The following is a 16,845-nucleotide window of genomic DNA, read 5'->3' on the forward strand; positions in this document are numbered from 1 at the left end:
AAACCGCTGTCCCCCTAACCCCCCCTTCCTCAATTCCCTCCCCCCCCCCACAAGCGCTGCCCAGTATAGTCCCGAACATGGAGTCCTGACTGGATGGAGAAGAGGAAGTAGTAGTAGTGCATATGCAGGTAATGAATCTGTTGCCCTGATCCTTAGATGGTTAAGTCCAAGATTTTGCTTCTTGCTCTGGCATTGAGAGACATTAGGTACAGATTCCAGATGTCTAGAAAGAAGTCATACTTCTTGGCTGAAGTCCAGGATTTGGCCGAAAGCTGCTCATAAATCCCCAGCTTATGAAGTTTCAGCCTCCATTGTGTAAGCGTGATCTGCTTCTTTAAATGGCCTTCCCAACTGCTGACTCCCATCCCCAGCCACTTCAGTCGTGTCCAAAGTTATAAAATAAAATAAAAAGTTTTAAGCTGCCAGACCCGGCCCTATCCCCTTGGGAGTATAAAATGTTACCCTCAACTCCTGGACAACCTTCCCTCCGCTGAACCAGTCCTTGGTGTCTAATGTAGCCCAGAGTGCCCTCTAGCTCTCCGGGTCTGGCCGCTCCATGTCCACAATTGAGAAGGGCAGCCTCCAGAACCCTTTAGTCCCTATCAACGGTGTGACAAGAGGTAGTACCCTAGAGGGTGCTCTGAATCCACCAGGGACATTAATATACCGCTTGGGGGCAGGGGGAAGGAGGTCTGAGGGGTAGGCAAGGTAACTTTTATACACCAGGGGGGCAGAGTTTGTCACTGGGAGACAGGGCTGGCCGATGGGTTCTCATTAGACCAATAAGGACTGAGACACTATACCGAGGGAGGGCAGTCTGGGGCCACATGGTCTCTTTAAATGATGTCAGCACTAGGAGGTGAGGCTGCCTTTGTACTGGGGCCCCCCTGTGCTGCACTATGTTTTTCTGTGAGATTTACTAAGCTGCGGTACCAGGCACTACATTTCAGTAAATTCTGTACTATTTTTCCCTCTGGGGAAAATACTAGAGATTAGTAAATCCCCCTTAGCTTGTAAACCCTCTGGGGGAGGGGCCTGCCTATTGTACCTGAATTTGGAAAGGCAAGAATCAGTCTCCCAATTTTCATGTGCTTCCTTTACACTTCTAGATTTAAATTTATTGCATAAAAACAGCAGTCCAGTCTCTCCTTATTATCTCTCGAGTCCATGTTCAGTCCTCTTCATGTTGTTAGCAGTTGCTGTACTGGGTCCATGAACGGGTTCCCCAGGGCCTATAACCATCTCCGCCTCAGGATTCTGCACCATTGCTAGCAGCATCATTAGCCTTAGTGCCGAGGCGAAGAGTGGGCACCGTTTAATTCTAGGCGATGAGCAGCCAGCATGAATTTGCCTTTTTCGCTTCTTTTCAGATTTAAATTTTAGCAGTCACCCTGCTGACATCTGATGAAGATGTAGTACAGGAAGGTCACCATGTGAAGCTACTCAGCAAGTCTTCACTAGAGAATTTTACTCTCTTCATCCCTTCTCCACCATTCAGATCACCGCTGCTCTAGAATATCTTTCTTCTAATTAAAGCTTTTCCCACATTCCTTGCAAAGAAAGGGCTTAGTTCCCTCATGTGTTCTTTGGTGTATCAGAAGGCTCCATTTTTTAATAAAGCTTCTCCCACATTCAGTGCAAGGAAATGGTCTTTCTCCTGTGTGGGTTCGCTGATGAATTAGGTTTTTCTTCTGAAAGAAGTTTCTCACACCGAGTATATCCAAAGGGTCTCTCACTTTGATGGATGTTCTGATGTTTTAGGAGATTCCCCTTCAAGGTAAAGCTTTTCCTACATTCATTACAGGAAAAAGGTCTCTCTCCCGAGTGGATTCTCAGTTGCTCTAAAAAGATTCCTTTTCTTCCTGAAATGTTTCCCACATTCACTGCACAGAAAGAGCTTCTCTAGTATATCAGAATATTTCTCCTCCTGATAAAGCTTTTCTCACAGTCTGTGCATGGAAATGGCCTCTCTCCTGTATGGGTGCTCGGTTTCAGCAGACTTTCCCTTTTGCATAAAGCACATTAATGAGGTCTCTCTCTAGTGTGAATTCTCAGATGTTGTGTAAGAGCACCCTTCTCCCTGAAGCTTTTACCACATTCAGTACATGGAAAGGGTCTCTCTCTGTTGTGAATTCTCAGGTGTTGTGTAAGCGCTCCCTTCCTCCTGAAGTTTATCCCACATTCAGTGCAGGTAAAGGGTCTTTTCTCAGTGTGAATTCTCAGGTGTTGTGTAAGCACTCCCTTCTCCCTGAAGCTTATCCCACATTCAGCACATGGAAAGGGTCTCTCCCCAGTGTGAATGGTCAGGTGTTGTGTAAGCACTCCCTTCCTCCTGAAGCTTATCCCACATTCAGTGCAAGTAAAGGGTCTCTCCCCAGTGTGAATTCTCAGGTGTTGTGTAAGCACTCCCTTCCTGCTGAAGCTTATCCCACATTCAGTACAGGTAAAGGGTCTTTCTCCAGTGTGAATTCTCAGGTGCTGTGTTAGCGCTCTCTTCTCCCTGAAGCTTTCTTCACATTCAGTGCAGGTAAAGGGTCTCTCTCCACTGTGAATGCTCAGGTGTTGTGTAAGCGCTCCCTTCCTCCTGAAGTTTATCCCACATTCAGTGCAGGTAAAGGGTCTTTCCTCAGTGTGAATTCTCAGGTGTTGTGAAAACGCTCCCTCGCCGCTGAAGCTTATCCCACATTCAGTGCAGGTAAAGGGTCTCTCCCCAGTATGAATTCGCAGGTGTTGTGTAAGCGCTCCCTTCCTCCTGAAGCTTTTCCCACATTCAGTGCATGCAAAGGGTCTCTCCCCAGTGTGAATTCTCAGGTGTTGTGTAAGCACTCTCTGCTGCCTGAAGCTTTTCCCACACTCAGTGCATGGAAAGGGTCTTTCTCCAGTGTGAATTCTCAGGTGCTGTGTTAGCGCTCTCTTCTCCCTGAAGCTTTCCACACATTCAGTGCAGGTAAAGGGTCTCTCTCCACTGTGAATGCTCAGGTGTTGTGTAAGCGCTCCCTTCCTCCTGAAGCTTATCCCACATTCAGTGCATGGAAAGGATCTTTCGCCAGTGCATATTCGTAGGTGCTGAATAAGATCGCTTTTCTGACTGAAACATTTCCTACATTCTTTGCAAGAGAATGGTTTTTCTCCTGTGTGGATTCTCTGGTGCATTAGAAGTCTTCTCTTCTGAATAAAGCTTTTCCCACATTCAGTGCATGGAAAGGGTCTCTCCCCAGTGTGAATTCTCAGGTGTTGTGTAAGCACTCTCTTCTGCCTGAAGCTTTTCCCACACTCAGTGCATGGAAAGGGTCTTTCTCCAGTGTGAATTTTCAGGTGCTGTGTAAGCACCCTCTTCAGCCTGAAGCTTTTCCCACACTCAGGGCATGGAAAGGGTCTTTCTCCAGTGTGAATTGTCAGGTGTTGTGTAAGCGCTCCCTTCTCCCTGAAGCTTTTCCCACATTCAGTGCATGGAAAGGGTCTTTCTCCAGTGTGAATTCTCAGGTGTTGTGTAAGCGCTCCCTTCTCCCTGAAGCTTTTCCCACACTCAGTGCATGGAAAGGGTCTTTCGCCAGTGCATATTTGTAGGTGCTGAATGAGATCACTTTTCTGACTGAAACGTTTCCTACATTCTTTGCAAGAAAAGGATTTTTCTCCTGTATGGATTCTCTGGTGCATTAGAAGTTTTCCCTTCTGAATAAAGCTTTTCCCACACTCAGTGCAAGGAAAGGGTCTCTCTCTTGTTTGGGTTCTCTGATGAATTATTAGGTTTTTCTTCTGAATGAAGTTCTTTTCACATTGAGCACACGCACAGCGTCTCTGTCTTTTCTGAGTACTCTTATGTATCAGAAGATTGCCCTTCAAAGTAGAGCTTTTCCCACACTCAGTGCAAGGAAATGGCCTCTCTTTTGTGTGGCTTCTCTTAGACATTACCAGATATGGTTTGTGAAGGAAGCATTCCCCAGTGTCACTAAGGAGAAATGATTTATCATGGTTAGTGTGGATTCTCTGGTGTACTGGGAGAGGTTCCTTCTGACTGAAGACCTTGCCACAGTCTATACACGTATGCGGTTTCTCTCCTCTGTTAAGTCCATCTTGTGCCTTTAGAGGTCCCTGATCCATGTAGCAATTTCCACATGCATTACATGCAGACTGATGTTCTAGTGTCTGATTTGTCTGATGCTCCACAGTGTGAGAGATATCACTGGCACTTAGCTCACAGAGAGTCACATTCTCAGTGGAATCTCGTGCAGGGTTTCTCAGCCCTTCCTCTGGTTTATACTGAGTCCAGCAGTTTTTCTCCCAGTAATAGCATGGGCAGGTGTCTCCCCCATCTGTCTCTGATAGAGTTTTAGTCACTTCCAAATGTTTAGTGGGTTCCTCAGGATGTGTCGCCTCATGTCTTGTCTTGGATTCATCGATCTCTGCATAAGATAATAAAGGGCAGACATTACTTGATGTGAGGGAGACTCACAGAGACAATGGTCAGGTTTTCCTAGCACGGACATTTCTCAAGGGCCATAACAGGTCTGGTGTTTGGGACCTCCCCAATATATAGATATATCTGCATATATATGGCTTAAGAAGAAGCCTACATTTCATATTTTGCTGACAGTAAAAACTAAATATGTTTGCAGCCAGTGACATCCCCAGATTTAAAGAACTTGGGGGTAACAACAGGTACATCCCCTTTTGTATGCAGCATTTTGGTAATGACCCAATATTTACCACAGAGTTAAAGAACACTTTCCCCTTTCATTAAGCACTGACCCAGTGTCCCAGTACAGTATTAGGGGACACACCGCTCTCTGAGCCAGTAATGACCCAGTGTCCCAGTACAGTATTAGGGGACACATTGCTCTCTGAGTCAGTACTGACCCAGTGTCCCAGCATAGTGTTAGGGGGACACACTGCTCTCTGAGCCAGTAATGACCCAGTGTCCCAGTATAGTGTTAGGGAGGACACACTGCTCTCTGAGCCAGTGGTGACCCAGTGTCCCAGTACAGTGTTAGGAGGGACACACTGCTCTTTGAGCCAGTACTGACCCAGTGTCCCAGCATAGTGTTAGGGGGGACACTGCTCTCTGAACCAGTACTGACCCAGTGTCCTAGCACAGTGTTAGGGGGGACACACTGCTCTCTGAGCCAGGACTGACCCAGTGTCCCAGCATAGTGTTAGGGGACACACTGCTCTTTGAGCCAGTACTGATCTAGTGTCCCAGCATAGTGTTATGGGGGACTCACTGCTCTTTGAGCCAGTACTGACCCAGTGTAAGAACATAAGAAAACGCCATGCTGGGTCAGACCAAGGGTCCATCAAGCCCAGCATCCTGTTTCCAACAGAAGTCAAACCAGGCCACAAGAGCCTGGCAAGTACCCAAAAACCAAGAAGATCCCATGCTACTGATACAATTAATAGCAGTAGCTATTCCCTAAGTAAACTTGATTAATAGCAGTTATTGGACTTCTCCTCCAACAACATATCCAAACCTTTTTTGAACCCAACTGCACTAACCACATCCGGTGGCAACAAATTTCAGAGCTTAATTGTGCGTTGAGTGAAAATGAATTTTCTCCAATTAGTCTTAAATGTGCTACTTGCTTACTTCATGGAATGCCCCCTAGTACTTCTATTATCCGAAAATGTAAATAACCGATTCACATCTACTCGTTCAAGACCTCTCATGATCTTAAAGACCTCTATCATATCCCCCCTCAGCCGTCTCTTCTGCAAGCTGAACAGCCCTAACCTCTTCAGCCTTTCCTGATAGGGGAGCTGTTCCATCCCCTTTATCATTTTGGTTGCCCTTCTCTGTACCTTCCCCATCTCAACTATATCTTTTTTGAGATGCGGCGACCAGAATTGTACACAGTATTCAAGGTGCGGTCTCACCATGGATCGATACAGAGGCATTATGACATTTTCCGTTTTATTCACCAGTCCCTTCCTAATAATTCCTAACATTCTGTTTGCTTTTTTGACTGCTGCAGCACACTGAGCCGACAATTTTAAAGTATTATCCACTATGATGCCTAGATCTTTTTCCTGGGTGGTAGCTCCTAATATGGAACCTAACATCATGTAACTACAGCAAGGGTTATTATTCCCTATATGCAACATCTTGCACTTGTCCACATTAAATTTCATCTGCCATTTGGATGCCCAATCTTCCAGTCTTGCAAGGTCCTCCTGTAATGTATCACAATCCACTTGTGATTTAACTACTCTGAATAATTTTGTAACGTCCGCAAATTTGATAACCTCACTCGTCGTATTCCTTTCCAGATCATATATATATATATATATTGAAAAGCACCGGTCCAGGTCCCTGAGGCACTCCACTGTTTACCCTTTTCCACTGAGAAAATTGACCATTTAATCCTACTCTCTGTTTCCTGTCTTTTAACCAGTTTGTAATCCACGAAAGGTCATCGCCTCCTATCCCATGACTTTTTAGTTTTCTTAGAAGCCTCTCATGAGGGACTTTGTCAAACGCCTTCTGAAAATCCAAATACACTACATTTACCGGTTCACCTTTATCCACATGTTTATTTAGCCCTTCAAAAAAATTAAGCAGATTACTTCCCTTGGGTAAATCCATCTTGACTGTGTCCTATTAAACCATGTCTTTCTATATGCGCTACGATTTTATCTTTAGAATAGTTTCTACTATTTTTCCCGGCACTGAAGACAGGCTCACTGGTCTATAGTTACCCAGATCGCCCCTGGAGCCTTTTTTAAATATTGGGGTTACATTGGCCACCCGCCAGTCTTCAGGTACAATGGATGATTTTAATGATGGGTTATAAATTGTATCTAATAGATCTGAAATTTCAGTTTTTAGTTCCTTTAGTACCCTAAGATGCATGCCATCCGGTCCAGGTGATTTGCTACTCTTTAGTTTGACAATCTGGCCTAACATGTCTTCCAGGTTCAAGGTGATTTGGTTCAGTATGTCTGGCTCATCACCCCTGAAAACCATCTCCGGAACTGGTATCTCCCCAACATCCTCATTAGTAAACAAGGATGCAAAGAATTCATTTAGTCTTTCTGAATGGCCTTATCTTCCCTAAGAGCCCCTTTAAATCCTTGGTCATCTAATGGTGCTACTGACTCCCTCACAGGTTTCTTGCTTTGGATATATTTAAAAAAGTTTTTATTATGAGTTTTTGACTCTATGGCCAACTTAATTTCAAATTCTCTCTTCGCCTGTCTTATCAATGTTTTACACTTAACTTGACAATGCTTATGTTTTATCCTATTTTCTACAGATGGATCCTTCTTCCAATTTTTGATGGATTTGTTTTTGCTAAAATAGCCTCTTTCGCCTCACCTTTTAACTATGACTGTAATTGTTTTGCCTTCCTTTCACATTTTTATGCGTGGAATACATGTGGACTGCGCCTCAGTCCTCTTAATGTTTATTTATTTATTTATAACTATTTCTATACCGGCATTAGTATGAAACATCATGTCGGTTCACATTTTAACAGTAGAGTGAAAGTACATCATAACAGGGAGAGGGGGAAGGGACAACTTAGTAAAGCACTAGAAGATAGGTAATACTGCATAAGTAAACAAAATTGCGAGGTAACAGAGCAAAAAAGGTCAAACAACTGCAAAATTAACAATGAGTAAAGTCAAGCATAACTGCAAGAGAAAAGTAACCATACAAGGTATAATTGCAAGCGATGACAAAATCAAACTAACAATGCATCGTCTAATGTTGTTAACAGTTGCTGTGCTGGGTCCATGAACGGGTTCACCAGGGCCTATAACCGTCTCCGCCTCAGGATTCTGCACCATTGCTAGCAGCATCATTAGCCTTAGTGCCGAGGGGAAGAGTGGGCACCATTTTATTCTGGGCGATGAGCGGCCACCATGAATTTGTCTTTTCAGAGTTAAATTTTAGCAGTCACCCTGCTGACATCTGATGAAGATGTTATACAGAGAGGTCACCATGTGAAGCTACTCAGCAAGTCTTCACTAGAGAATTTTACTCTCTTTATCCCTTCTCCACTATTCAGATCACCGCTGCTCTAGAATGTCTTTCTTCTAATTAAAGCTTTTCCCACATTCCTTGCCAAGAAAGGGCATAGCTCCCTCATGTGTTCTTAGGTGTATCAGAAGGCTCCATTTTTTTAATAAAGCTTTTCCCACATTCAGTGCGAGGAAATGGTCTTTCTCCTGTGTGGGTTCTCTGATGAATTATTAGGTTTTTCTTCTGAAAGACGTTCTCACACTGAGTATATCCAAAGGGTCTCTCACTTTGATGGATGTTATGATGTTTTAGGAGATTCCCCTTCAAGGTAAAGCTTTTCCTACATTCATTACAGGAAAAAGGTCTCTCTCCCGAGTGGATTCTCAGTTGCTCTACAAGATTCCTTTTCTTCCTGAAATGTTTCCCACATTCATTGCACAGAAAGAGCTTCTCTCGTATATCAGAAAATTTCTCCTCCTGATAAAGCTTTTCTCAATCTGTGCATGGAAATGGCCTCTCTCCTCTATGGGTGCTCTGTTTCAGAAGACTTTCCTTCTGCATAAAGCACATTAATAAGGTCTCTCTCTAGTGTGAATGCTCAGGTGTTGTGTAAGCGCTCCCTTCTCCCTGAAGCTTTTCCCACATTCAGGACAGGTAAAGGGTCTCTCCCCAGTGTGAATTCTCAGGTGTCGTGTAAGCGCTCCCTTCCTCCTGAAGCTTATCCCACATTCAGTGCAAGTAAAGGGTCTCTCCCCAGTGTGAATTCTCAGGTGTTGTCTAAGCGCTCCCTTCTCCCTGAAGCTTATCCCACACTCAGTGCATGGAAAGGGTCTCTCCCCAGTGTGAATGCTCAGATGTTGTCTAAGCGCTCCCTTCTCCCTGAAGCTTATCCCACATTCAGAGCAGGTAAAGGGTCTTTCTCCAGTGTGAATTCTAAGGTGCTGTGTCAGCGCTCTCTTCTCCCTGAAGCTTTCCTCACATTCAGTGCAGGTAAAGGGTCTCTCTCCACTGTGAATGCTCAGGTGTTGTGTAAGCGCTCCTTTCCTCTTGAAGTTTATCCCACATTCAGCACAGGTAAAGGGTCTTTCCTCACTGTGAATTCTCAGGTGTTGTGAAAATGCTCCCTCACGGCTGAAGCTTATCCCACATTCAGTGCAGGTAAAGGGTCTCTCCCCAGTATGAATTCGCAGGTGTTGTGTAAGCGCTCCCTTCCTCCTGAAGCTTTTCTCACATTCAGTGCATGCAAATGGTCTCTCCCCAGTGTGAATTCTCAGGTGTTGTGTAAGCACACTCTGCTGTCTGAAGCTTTTCCCACACTCAGTGCATGGAAAGGGTCTTTCTCCAGTGTGAATTCTCAGGTGCTGTGTAAGCTCTCCCTTCTCCCTGAAGCTTTTCCCACACTCTGTGCATTGAAAGGGTCTCTCTCCAGTGTGAATTCTCAGGTGTTCTGTAAGCACGCTCTTCTGCCTGAAGCTTTTTCCACACTCAGTGCATGGAAAGGGTCTTTCTCCAGTGTGAATTGTCAGGTGTTGTGTAAGCGCTCCCTTCTCCCTGAAGCTTTTCCCACATTCAGTGCATGGAAAGGGTCTTTCTCCAGTGTGAATTCTCAGGTGTTGTGTAAGCACTCCCTTGTCCCTGAAGCTTTTCCCACACTCAGTGCACGGAAATGGTCTCTCTCTTGTTTGGGTTCTCTGATGAATTATTAGGGTTTTCTTCTGAATGAAGTTCTTCTCACATTGAGCACATGCAAAACGTCTCTGTCTTTTATGAGTACTGTTATGTATCAGGAGATTCCCCTTCAAAGTAGAGCTTTTCCCACACTCAGTGCAAGGAAATGGACTCTCTTTTGTTTGGCGTCTCTTAGACATTACCAGATATTGTTTGTGAAGGAAGCATTTCCCAGTGTCACTAAGGAGATATGATTTATCATGGTTAGTGTGGATTCTCTGGTGTACTGGGAGAGGTTCCTTCTGACTGAAGACCTTGCCACAGTTTGTACATGTATGCGGTTTCTCTCCTCTGTTAAGTCCATCTTGTGACATTAGAGGTCCCTGATCCATGTAGCAATTTCCACATGCATTACATACAGACTGATGTTCTAGTGTCTGATTTGTCTGATGCTCCACAGTGTGAGAATTATCACTGGCACTTAGCTCACAGAGAGTAACATTCTCAGTGGAGTCTCGTGCTGGGTTTCTCAGTCTTTCCTCTGGGTTATACTGAGTCCAGCAATTTTTCTCCCAGTAATAGCATGGGCAGGTGACTCCTCCATCTCTCTCTAGAAGAGGTTTAGTCACTTCCAAATGTTTAGTGGGTTTCTCAGGATGTGTCGCCTCGTGTCTTGTCTTGGACTCATCGATCTCTGCATAAGATAATAAAGGGCAGACATTACTTGATTTGAGGGAGACTCACAGAGACAATGGTCAGGGTTTTCCTAGCACGGACATTTCTCAAGGACCACAACAGGTCTGGTGTTTGGGACCTCCCCAATATATAGATATATCTGCATATATATGGCTTAAGAAGAAGCCTACATTTCATATTTTGCTGACCGTAAAAACTAGATATGTTTGCAGCCAGTGACATCTCCAGACTTAAAAGAACTTGGGAGTAACAGCAGGTACATCCCCTCTTCTATGCAGCATTTTGGTAATGACCCAATATTTACCACAGTGTTAAAGAAGACTTTCCCCTTTCAATAAGCACTGACCCAGTGTCCCAGTACAGTATTAGGGGACACACTGCTCTCTGAGCCAGTAATGACCCAGTGTCCCAGCATAGTGTTAGGGGGAACACACACTGCTCTCTGAGCCAGTACTGACCCAGTGTCCCAGCACAGTGTCAGGGGGGACACACTGCTCTCTGAGCCAGTACTGACCCAGTGTCCCAGCACAGTGTTAGGGGGGACACACTGCTCTCTGAGCCAGTACTGACCCAGTGTCCCAGCACAGTGTTAGGGGGGACACACTGCTCTCTGAGCCAGTACTGACCCAGTGTCCCAGCACAGTGTTAGGGGGGGGACACACTGCTCTCTGAGCCAGTACTGACCCAGTGTCCCAGCACAGTGTTAGGGGACACACTGCTCTCTGAGCCAGTACTGACCCAGTGTCCCAGCACAGTGTTAGGGGACACACTGCTCTCTGAGCCAGTACTGACCCAGTGTCCCAGTGTGAATTTAAGGGCATCATAATATAGGAAAATTGGTCCTTACTTGCTAATGTTTGTTCCTGAAGTACCACGGATCAGTCCAGGCTCCTGGGTTTTGTCTCCCCTCTGGCAGATGGAGACAGAGAAGTTTTAAACGGACTCCATCCTATACCCCTGAGGTGCCACCTAGAGTCTGTCAGTATTACACTGTACCCAAGCAGAAAGATTAATCCATAACTTCCACATAAACAACCTCCCCCCCGAAGAGCAGAGAGAATGAAAAACTTGTAACTCAATGAATGGAATCATGCCCATACTCTTACCCTGAAAAGGGGGCATTCAGTAAACTTGCAGAATAATAATTAACTACCGGCCGAGCAGACTTTTCTTTTTCCCATGGGCGGGATTCTGGACTGATCCGTGGTACTACAGGAATGAAAATTAGCATGTAAGAACCAATTTTCCTTTCCTTGTACGTACCCGGATCAGTCCTGGACAGCTGGGATGTACGAAAGCTTTGCTAACCAGGGTGGGACTAAGAGAGTCCCGCTCGGAGTACACTGGCTCCAAAGGAACAGGGCTCTGGGGCCCGGACATCTAGACAATAATGTCTGGCAAAGATATGCGTAGATTTCCAGGTAGCTGCCCTACAAATTTCTTGTGACGACACCTGTTGACATTCCGCCCACGAGGCCGCTTGCGAACGAATAGAATGAGCCTCAAGACCAACCAGAATCTGACACAATAGCTTCCTTTAGCCAGCGTGCGATAGTGGCCCTTGAAGCTTTATGACCCCTCTTGTGTCCACTCCACAGGAAGAACAGATGGTCCGAGACACAGAAACTGTTTGTAACCTCCAAGTAACGCAACAACACCCTCTTTATGTCCAATGTCCTTCAATCCCTCGACTCTGGAGCAGAAGAATCCAGGCCCGCAAAGGAAGGGAGCTCCACTGACTGATTCAAATGAAAAGATGACACCACTTTTGGGAGAAAAGAGGGAACTGTTCTCAAGGAAACTCCTGCTTCAGAAATCTGTAAGAAAGGCTCCCTGCAAGATAAGTCCTGAAGCTCGGAAACACGTCTTGCTGATGAAATAGCCACAAGAAAAAAACTACCTTCAACATCAGATCCTTCAGGGTCGCTCGTTTCAAGGGCTCAAAGGGAGCATTACAAAGGGCACAGAGAACCAGATTCAGCTTTCACGAGGGACAGTGGTTTCGGACCGGAGGACACAGATGCTTAGCTCCTCTCAGAAAACGAGCCACATCCAGATGAGAGGCTACCGCAACCCCTTGCACCTTTCCACGAAAACAACCAAGGGCCGCCACCTGAACTCGTAGGGAATCAAATCCAGAATATCTGGCATTGAAGCCCTGGACGGCTGCACTTCGTGGTATAGACACCAGGATTCAAACGCTACCCAAACTCAGTCTAACGTGCGCCATGGAGGTAGAAAATTTACGGGAATAATTCTTATTCTGTAATCTTTGCCTTTCAAAAGCCATGCCGCTAGACAAAAGTGATCTACCTCTCCGAAACAAACAGGGCCCTGTTGCAGGAGATTCGGAGATGGCCGAACTCTCAGCGGACCGTCCTCTGCTAGATTCAGAAGGTCCGCAAAACACGGATGCCTCGGCCATTCCGGAGCCACGAGTATCACTGCGCCCTATGCATTTCTATGCGGCGCAGAACTTTTCCGACCAACGGCCATGGAAAAAAGATGTACAACAGAACATCCATTGACCAGGCAAGGACCAGAGCATCTACCCCTTCTGCTCCTGGCTTCCTTTGCCGACTGAAGAACCAAGGAGCCTTGGCATTGTGGCACGTCACCATGAGATCCATGGAAGGCCTGGTCCAGCGTTTGCACAGAAGACAAAAGGCCTCTTTGGAGAGTTCCCACTCCCCCGAGTCCAACTGGTGGCTGCTGAGAAAACAGACTTACATATTGTCTACCCCTGCAATGTGTTGCATTCATGCCTGTTCTCGCCCTCGCTCCACCCGCTCTACCTTTGTGGCGACTCCCTTCGGGTCTGACGGACAGATGCTGCCACGGCTTCTCTTTGCAGCTTCTTCCTGGAATCCCCGGGCTGGCCTGACATTGCGAATCCGCCATGTTCCTGATGACGTAAGGGTGCGTGCGTGCTCCAGAGTTTGTACCGGCAAGGGCGCGAACCTCGGGGGCATCCCCCCCGTAGTGACATCATCCGCTTCCATCTTAAAAGGACTTTGTTTGCTACTACAAATCAAGCAAGGGGAAATCTCTCTCTGCTGCTCTGCCTTCACAAACTTACTAAGGGGTACCCGCTCCTCGGGGGCCCCGTTCTCTCTTCTTGTTTTCAGACTGCTAAGATGGGATCCGGTACTCGCTCCTCGAGGGTCTACGTCCCTGAATGCTCAGAAGACTCCTTACTGCCTGGAAGCGATCGCAGACGTGAACACTGTGAGTTCTATTACAGATAGGAATCGGTAATCGCTCCACGAGGTCCTATGTTCCTAATCTCTGAAGACTCCCTTCTGTCTAAGACTTATCGCAGGTACGGAGATCGTGAGTTGTCATTGCAGATTGCAGATAGGAACCAGTACTCGCTCCATGAGGGCCCATGTTCCTAAAATCCTTCACAAACTCTCTTCTATCTCAGAAGCTATCGCATACCTATATCTTGTGAAGTACTATTACAGATTGCAGATAGGAACCGGCACTAGCTCCACGACAGCCTATGTTCCTAAAACCTTCCAAAGACTCTCTCCTATTACAGAAGCCACCTCATACATAGATATTGTGAGTTCTTATTCCAGACTGCATATAGGAATCAGTACTCGACTACGGCTCCTGTGCCTGAATATATTGAAGACCCTCTGTTGCATTGAAGCCATTACAAGATATCTACAATTTTGAATGTATCATCTACTACTGGTTATGTATCCAGCATACCCTGTCTACTCACTATCTATAGTCTCTCTCTACAGCTCAGCAACCCAGAGATCACAGTTCCAGTATCTGAGGGACTTCAGCCCTGCCGGGCATATCAACTCACTACTGCCACCTCTGGTGGTTCTACTTCCTGTCTAATAAATAACTATCTGTGTTTGTCTCCATACTCCAGCCTAGCCGGTGGTCCCTCTCAGGATATCCTCTTGGGGGCGCTGTCATCTGCCCAAGGATTCACCAATTTCCATTCAGTGTTTATTCCTTACACTACTAGAGCGGTATCATACAGACTGCCACTCTGTGGGAGCCAACCCACAACAGATCATTAACTCCATCTACGGAGTACATCACTCTGCTGACTACTCCACTCTGGGGAAGCAGATCTATATCAGACTGCTAACTCTGCCTCCCTGGTGGGGCGATCTACATCAGATTGCCAGCTCCTCCCCTCTGGGGGAGCTGATCAATAACAGATTACTAACTCCGCCCCCCTTGGCGGGTGAGCGCTAACAGATTGCTAACTACTCCTTCTGCAGGAGCCTCAGCATAACACAATGTGAGAGGCCGCAATCTTGTAGAGATGTTGCTCCACACAGTTGAGTAAAAGCTGAGCTTCCGTCGCCACCGGATGACTCCTGGTTCCCCCCTGACGACTGATGTAAGCCATTGTCATCGCATTGTCGGAGAGTATCCTCACTGATCGTCCCTCCACTAAAGGCAGGAGGGCCTGTAGCACCAACCGAACCGCTCTGGTTTCCAACCGATTGATTGACCAGGAGGATTCCGTTCTTGTCCATTGTCGAGGGACGGCGGTGCAAGGCCAAACTGCTCCCCATCTGGAGAGACTGGCATCAGTGGTTACCACTATCCAGGAGGGAATTACAAAATCCATATCCTGATGCAAATTGTCCGGACAAAGCCACCAAAAAATACTGGAACGCGCTGAATCAGTCAGTGGTAAGAGAAGGTGAAATTGCTCGGAGAGTGGATTCCATCGGGAGAGCAATGCTGACTGAAGAGGACGCATATGCGCAAAGGCCCACGGTACCAGGTCGAGCATGGAAGCCATCGAACCCAGGCCCTGTAAATAATCCCAGACTCTGGGACGAGGCATGGACTGCAAGAACTCCACCTGAGTGAGAAACTTGGACAGCCTCTCCTAGGTAAGAAAAACCTCTCTCAAGGTAGTGTCGAATTGAGCACCCAGAAACTCCAAGGACTGGGAGGGAACCAGGTGACTCTTGTCCGGGTTGACCACCCAACCTATCGAGCTCAGCATCTGTAACACCCTTTTAACGGTCGCCCTGCAAAGGTGTTCTGACTTTGCCCGAATCAGCCAATCATCCAGGAAGGGATGTACCAGTATCCCCTCCTTCCGCAGGGCCGCTGCTACAACCACCATCACCTTGGTGAACACTTCTGGTGCTGTCCCCAGACCAAACGGCAGTGCGCAAAATTGAAAATGATGTCAGACGATTGCAAACCGCAGATACTTCTGATGATCCGGGCGGATGGATATATGCAAGTAAGCTTCTGTCAGGTCGAGAGATGCCAAGAATTCTCCCTTGTGCACGGATGCTATCACCGATCAAAGAGTTTCCAAACGAAAACAAGGAACCTTTAGAATTCGATTGACCCTCTTTAAGTCGAGGATGGGATGGAAGGTGCCCTCCTTTTTGGGCACCATGAAGTAGATGGAGTAACGCCCTCACCTGAGTTCTCCTGTGGGAACTGGAACTATGGCGCCCAGGTCCTGTAAGCGCTGTACAGTGTCTTTTACTGCCCAACGTTTTTGGTGGTAAGAGCACAGGGTAACCATGTAGCGGTCGTGGATTGGCCAAGCAAAATCTAAAGCTGGACCTCTGAGTCCGACCATTACCGGGTCCACAGCTCCCATTCGCGTATGTTCCTGGGGTATATCAATCCCCAACTCTTCCAGAATAGCTGGGATGAGAGGGGCCCAATTCATCATTCTGGAATAAGCGCATTACATTCGGATCATCTCCCTCAACCATTGGTGTGCCCGCCTGTTTGGGAGACTGCAGTTGACCCTCTTGATCCATATCTGGACCTGTAGGATCCTGTGGATGAGTTTCCTCCGCATCTGACGGCTCTGGGGATGAAGTTTCTCCCGGGTTCACCACAGATCGAAGAGGCTGCTTGGATTTTATGGATTATGTCCTCCTTGTGGGCTTGGAGCGCTTACGAGAGGAGACGGCAACCCTGTCCCCTCCAAGAACACTGGGGCTGATCGAGAGACCTTGCTCCTGTGCTTCTTAGCTACTTTCAGGGCCTTAAAGGCCTTGTGGAGCCTTAAAATAAATTTGGAGGACAGCGACAAAGAGCAGCTGTCCGAGGCACCATCCCGGTCCTCCTCTGATGAGTGCTCCCGATCCACCTGCAAATTACCCCCCCCTCCCCCCGGAGAACGCAGGCTGCAGGGAAAGCGGTGGAGGAGAATTTCCTCTCCTCAAAGCTGCCTGTTCCTAGTCCCTGAATGTTTTTTTTTTTGTGGAATAATTTTTATTGAAACCAGTTAGTCAGGCGTACAACAAGTAAGTACATTCTATACCAAATAAATGACAGAAAAATCTGATAATGAAAGAACAGTTTTACAATGACATATCTAATGCCGTAGGAAACATGTACCAATAATAACGGAACATTAACAGAACAGTAGCCTTGTATAAACCATATAATGCCTTCAACAGGCATAATTAGAAAACGGTATTTGTCTTTTTAGTTATGAACCTTCCCTCCCCTTCCAAACTCCCATTCCTACTCCCCCCCCTCCCCCTGATACT

At 46.6% G+C, this 16,845-nt stretch overlaps 2 protein-coding genes across 2 annotated transcripts in view; one reads left to right on the top strand and one right to left on the bottom strand.

The window, feature by feature from the left end:
* LOC115083510 (zinc finger protein 189-like) overlaps positions 1 to 16,845 on the top strand; it is a 537,273-nt gene that overhangs the window by 279,926 nt on the left and 240,502 nt on the right. The window lies entirely within an intron of this gene.
* Positions 57 to 16,845, bottom strand: part of LOC115083513 (oocyte zinc finger protein XlCOF6-like) — a 58,332-nt gene continuing 41,543 nt past the window's right edge. The window contains exon 3 of the mRNA XM_029587383.1: positions 57 to 4,403. Within this exon, the coding sequence (XP_029443243.1) occupies positions 2,023 to 4,403 (2,381 nt within the window). The 3' untranslated portion in view covers positions 57 to 2,022. The remainder of the gene's footprint in view (positions 4,404 to 16,845) is intronic.

The sequence above is a fragment of the Rhinatrema bivittatum genome, chromosome 2 (genome assembly GCF_901001135.1).
Source record: "Rhinatrema bivittatum chromosome 2, aRhiBiv1.1, whole genome shotgun sequence".
Classification (NCBI taxonomy): Eukaryota; Metazoa; Chordata; class Amphibia; order Gymnophiona; family Rhinatrematidae; genus Rhinatrema; species Rhinatrema bivittatum.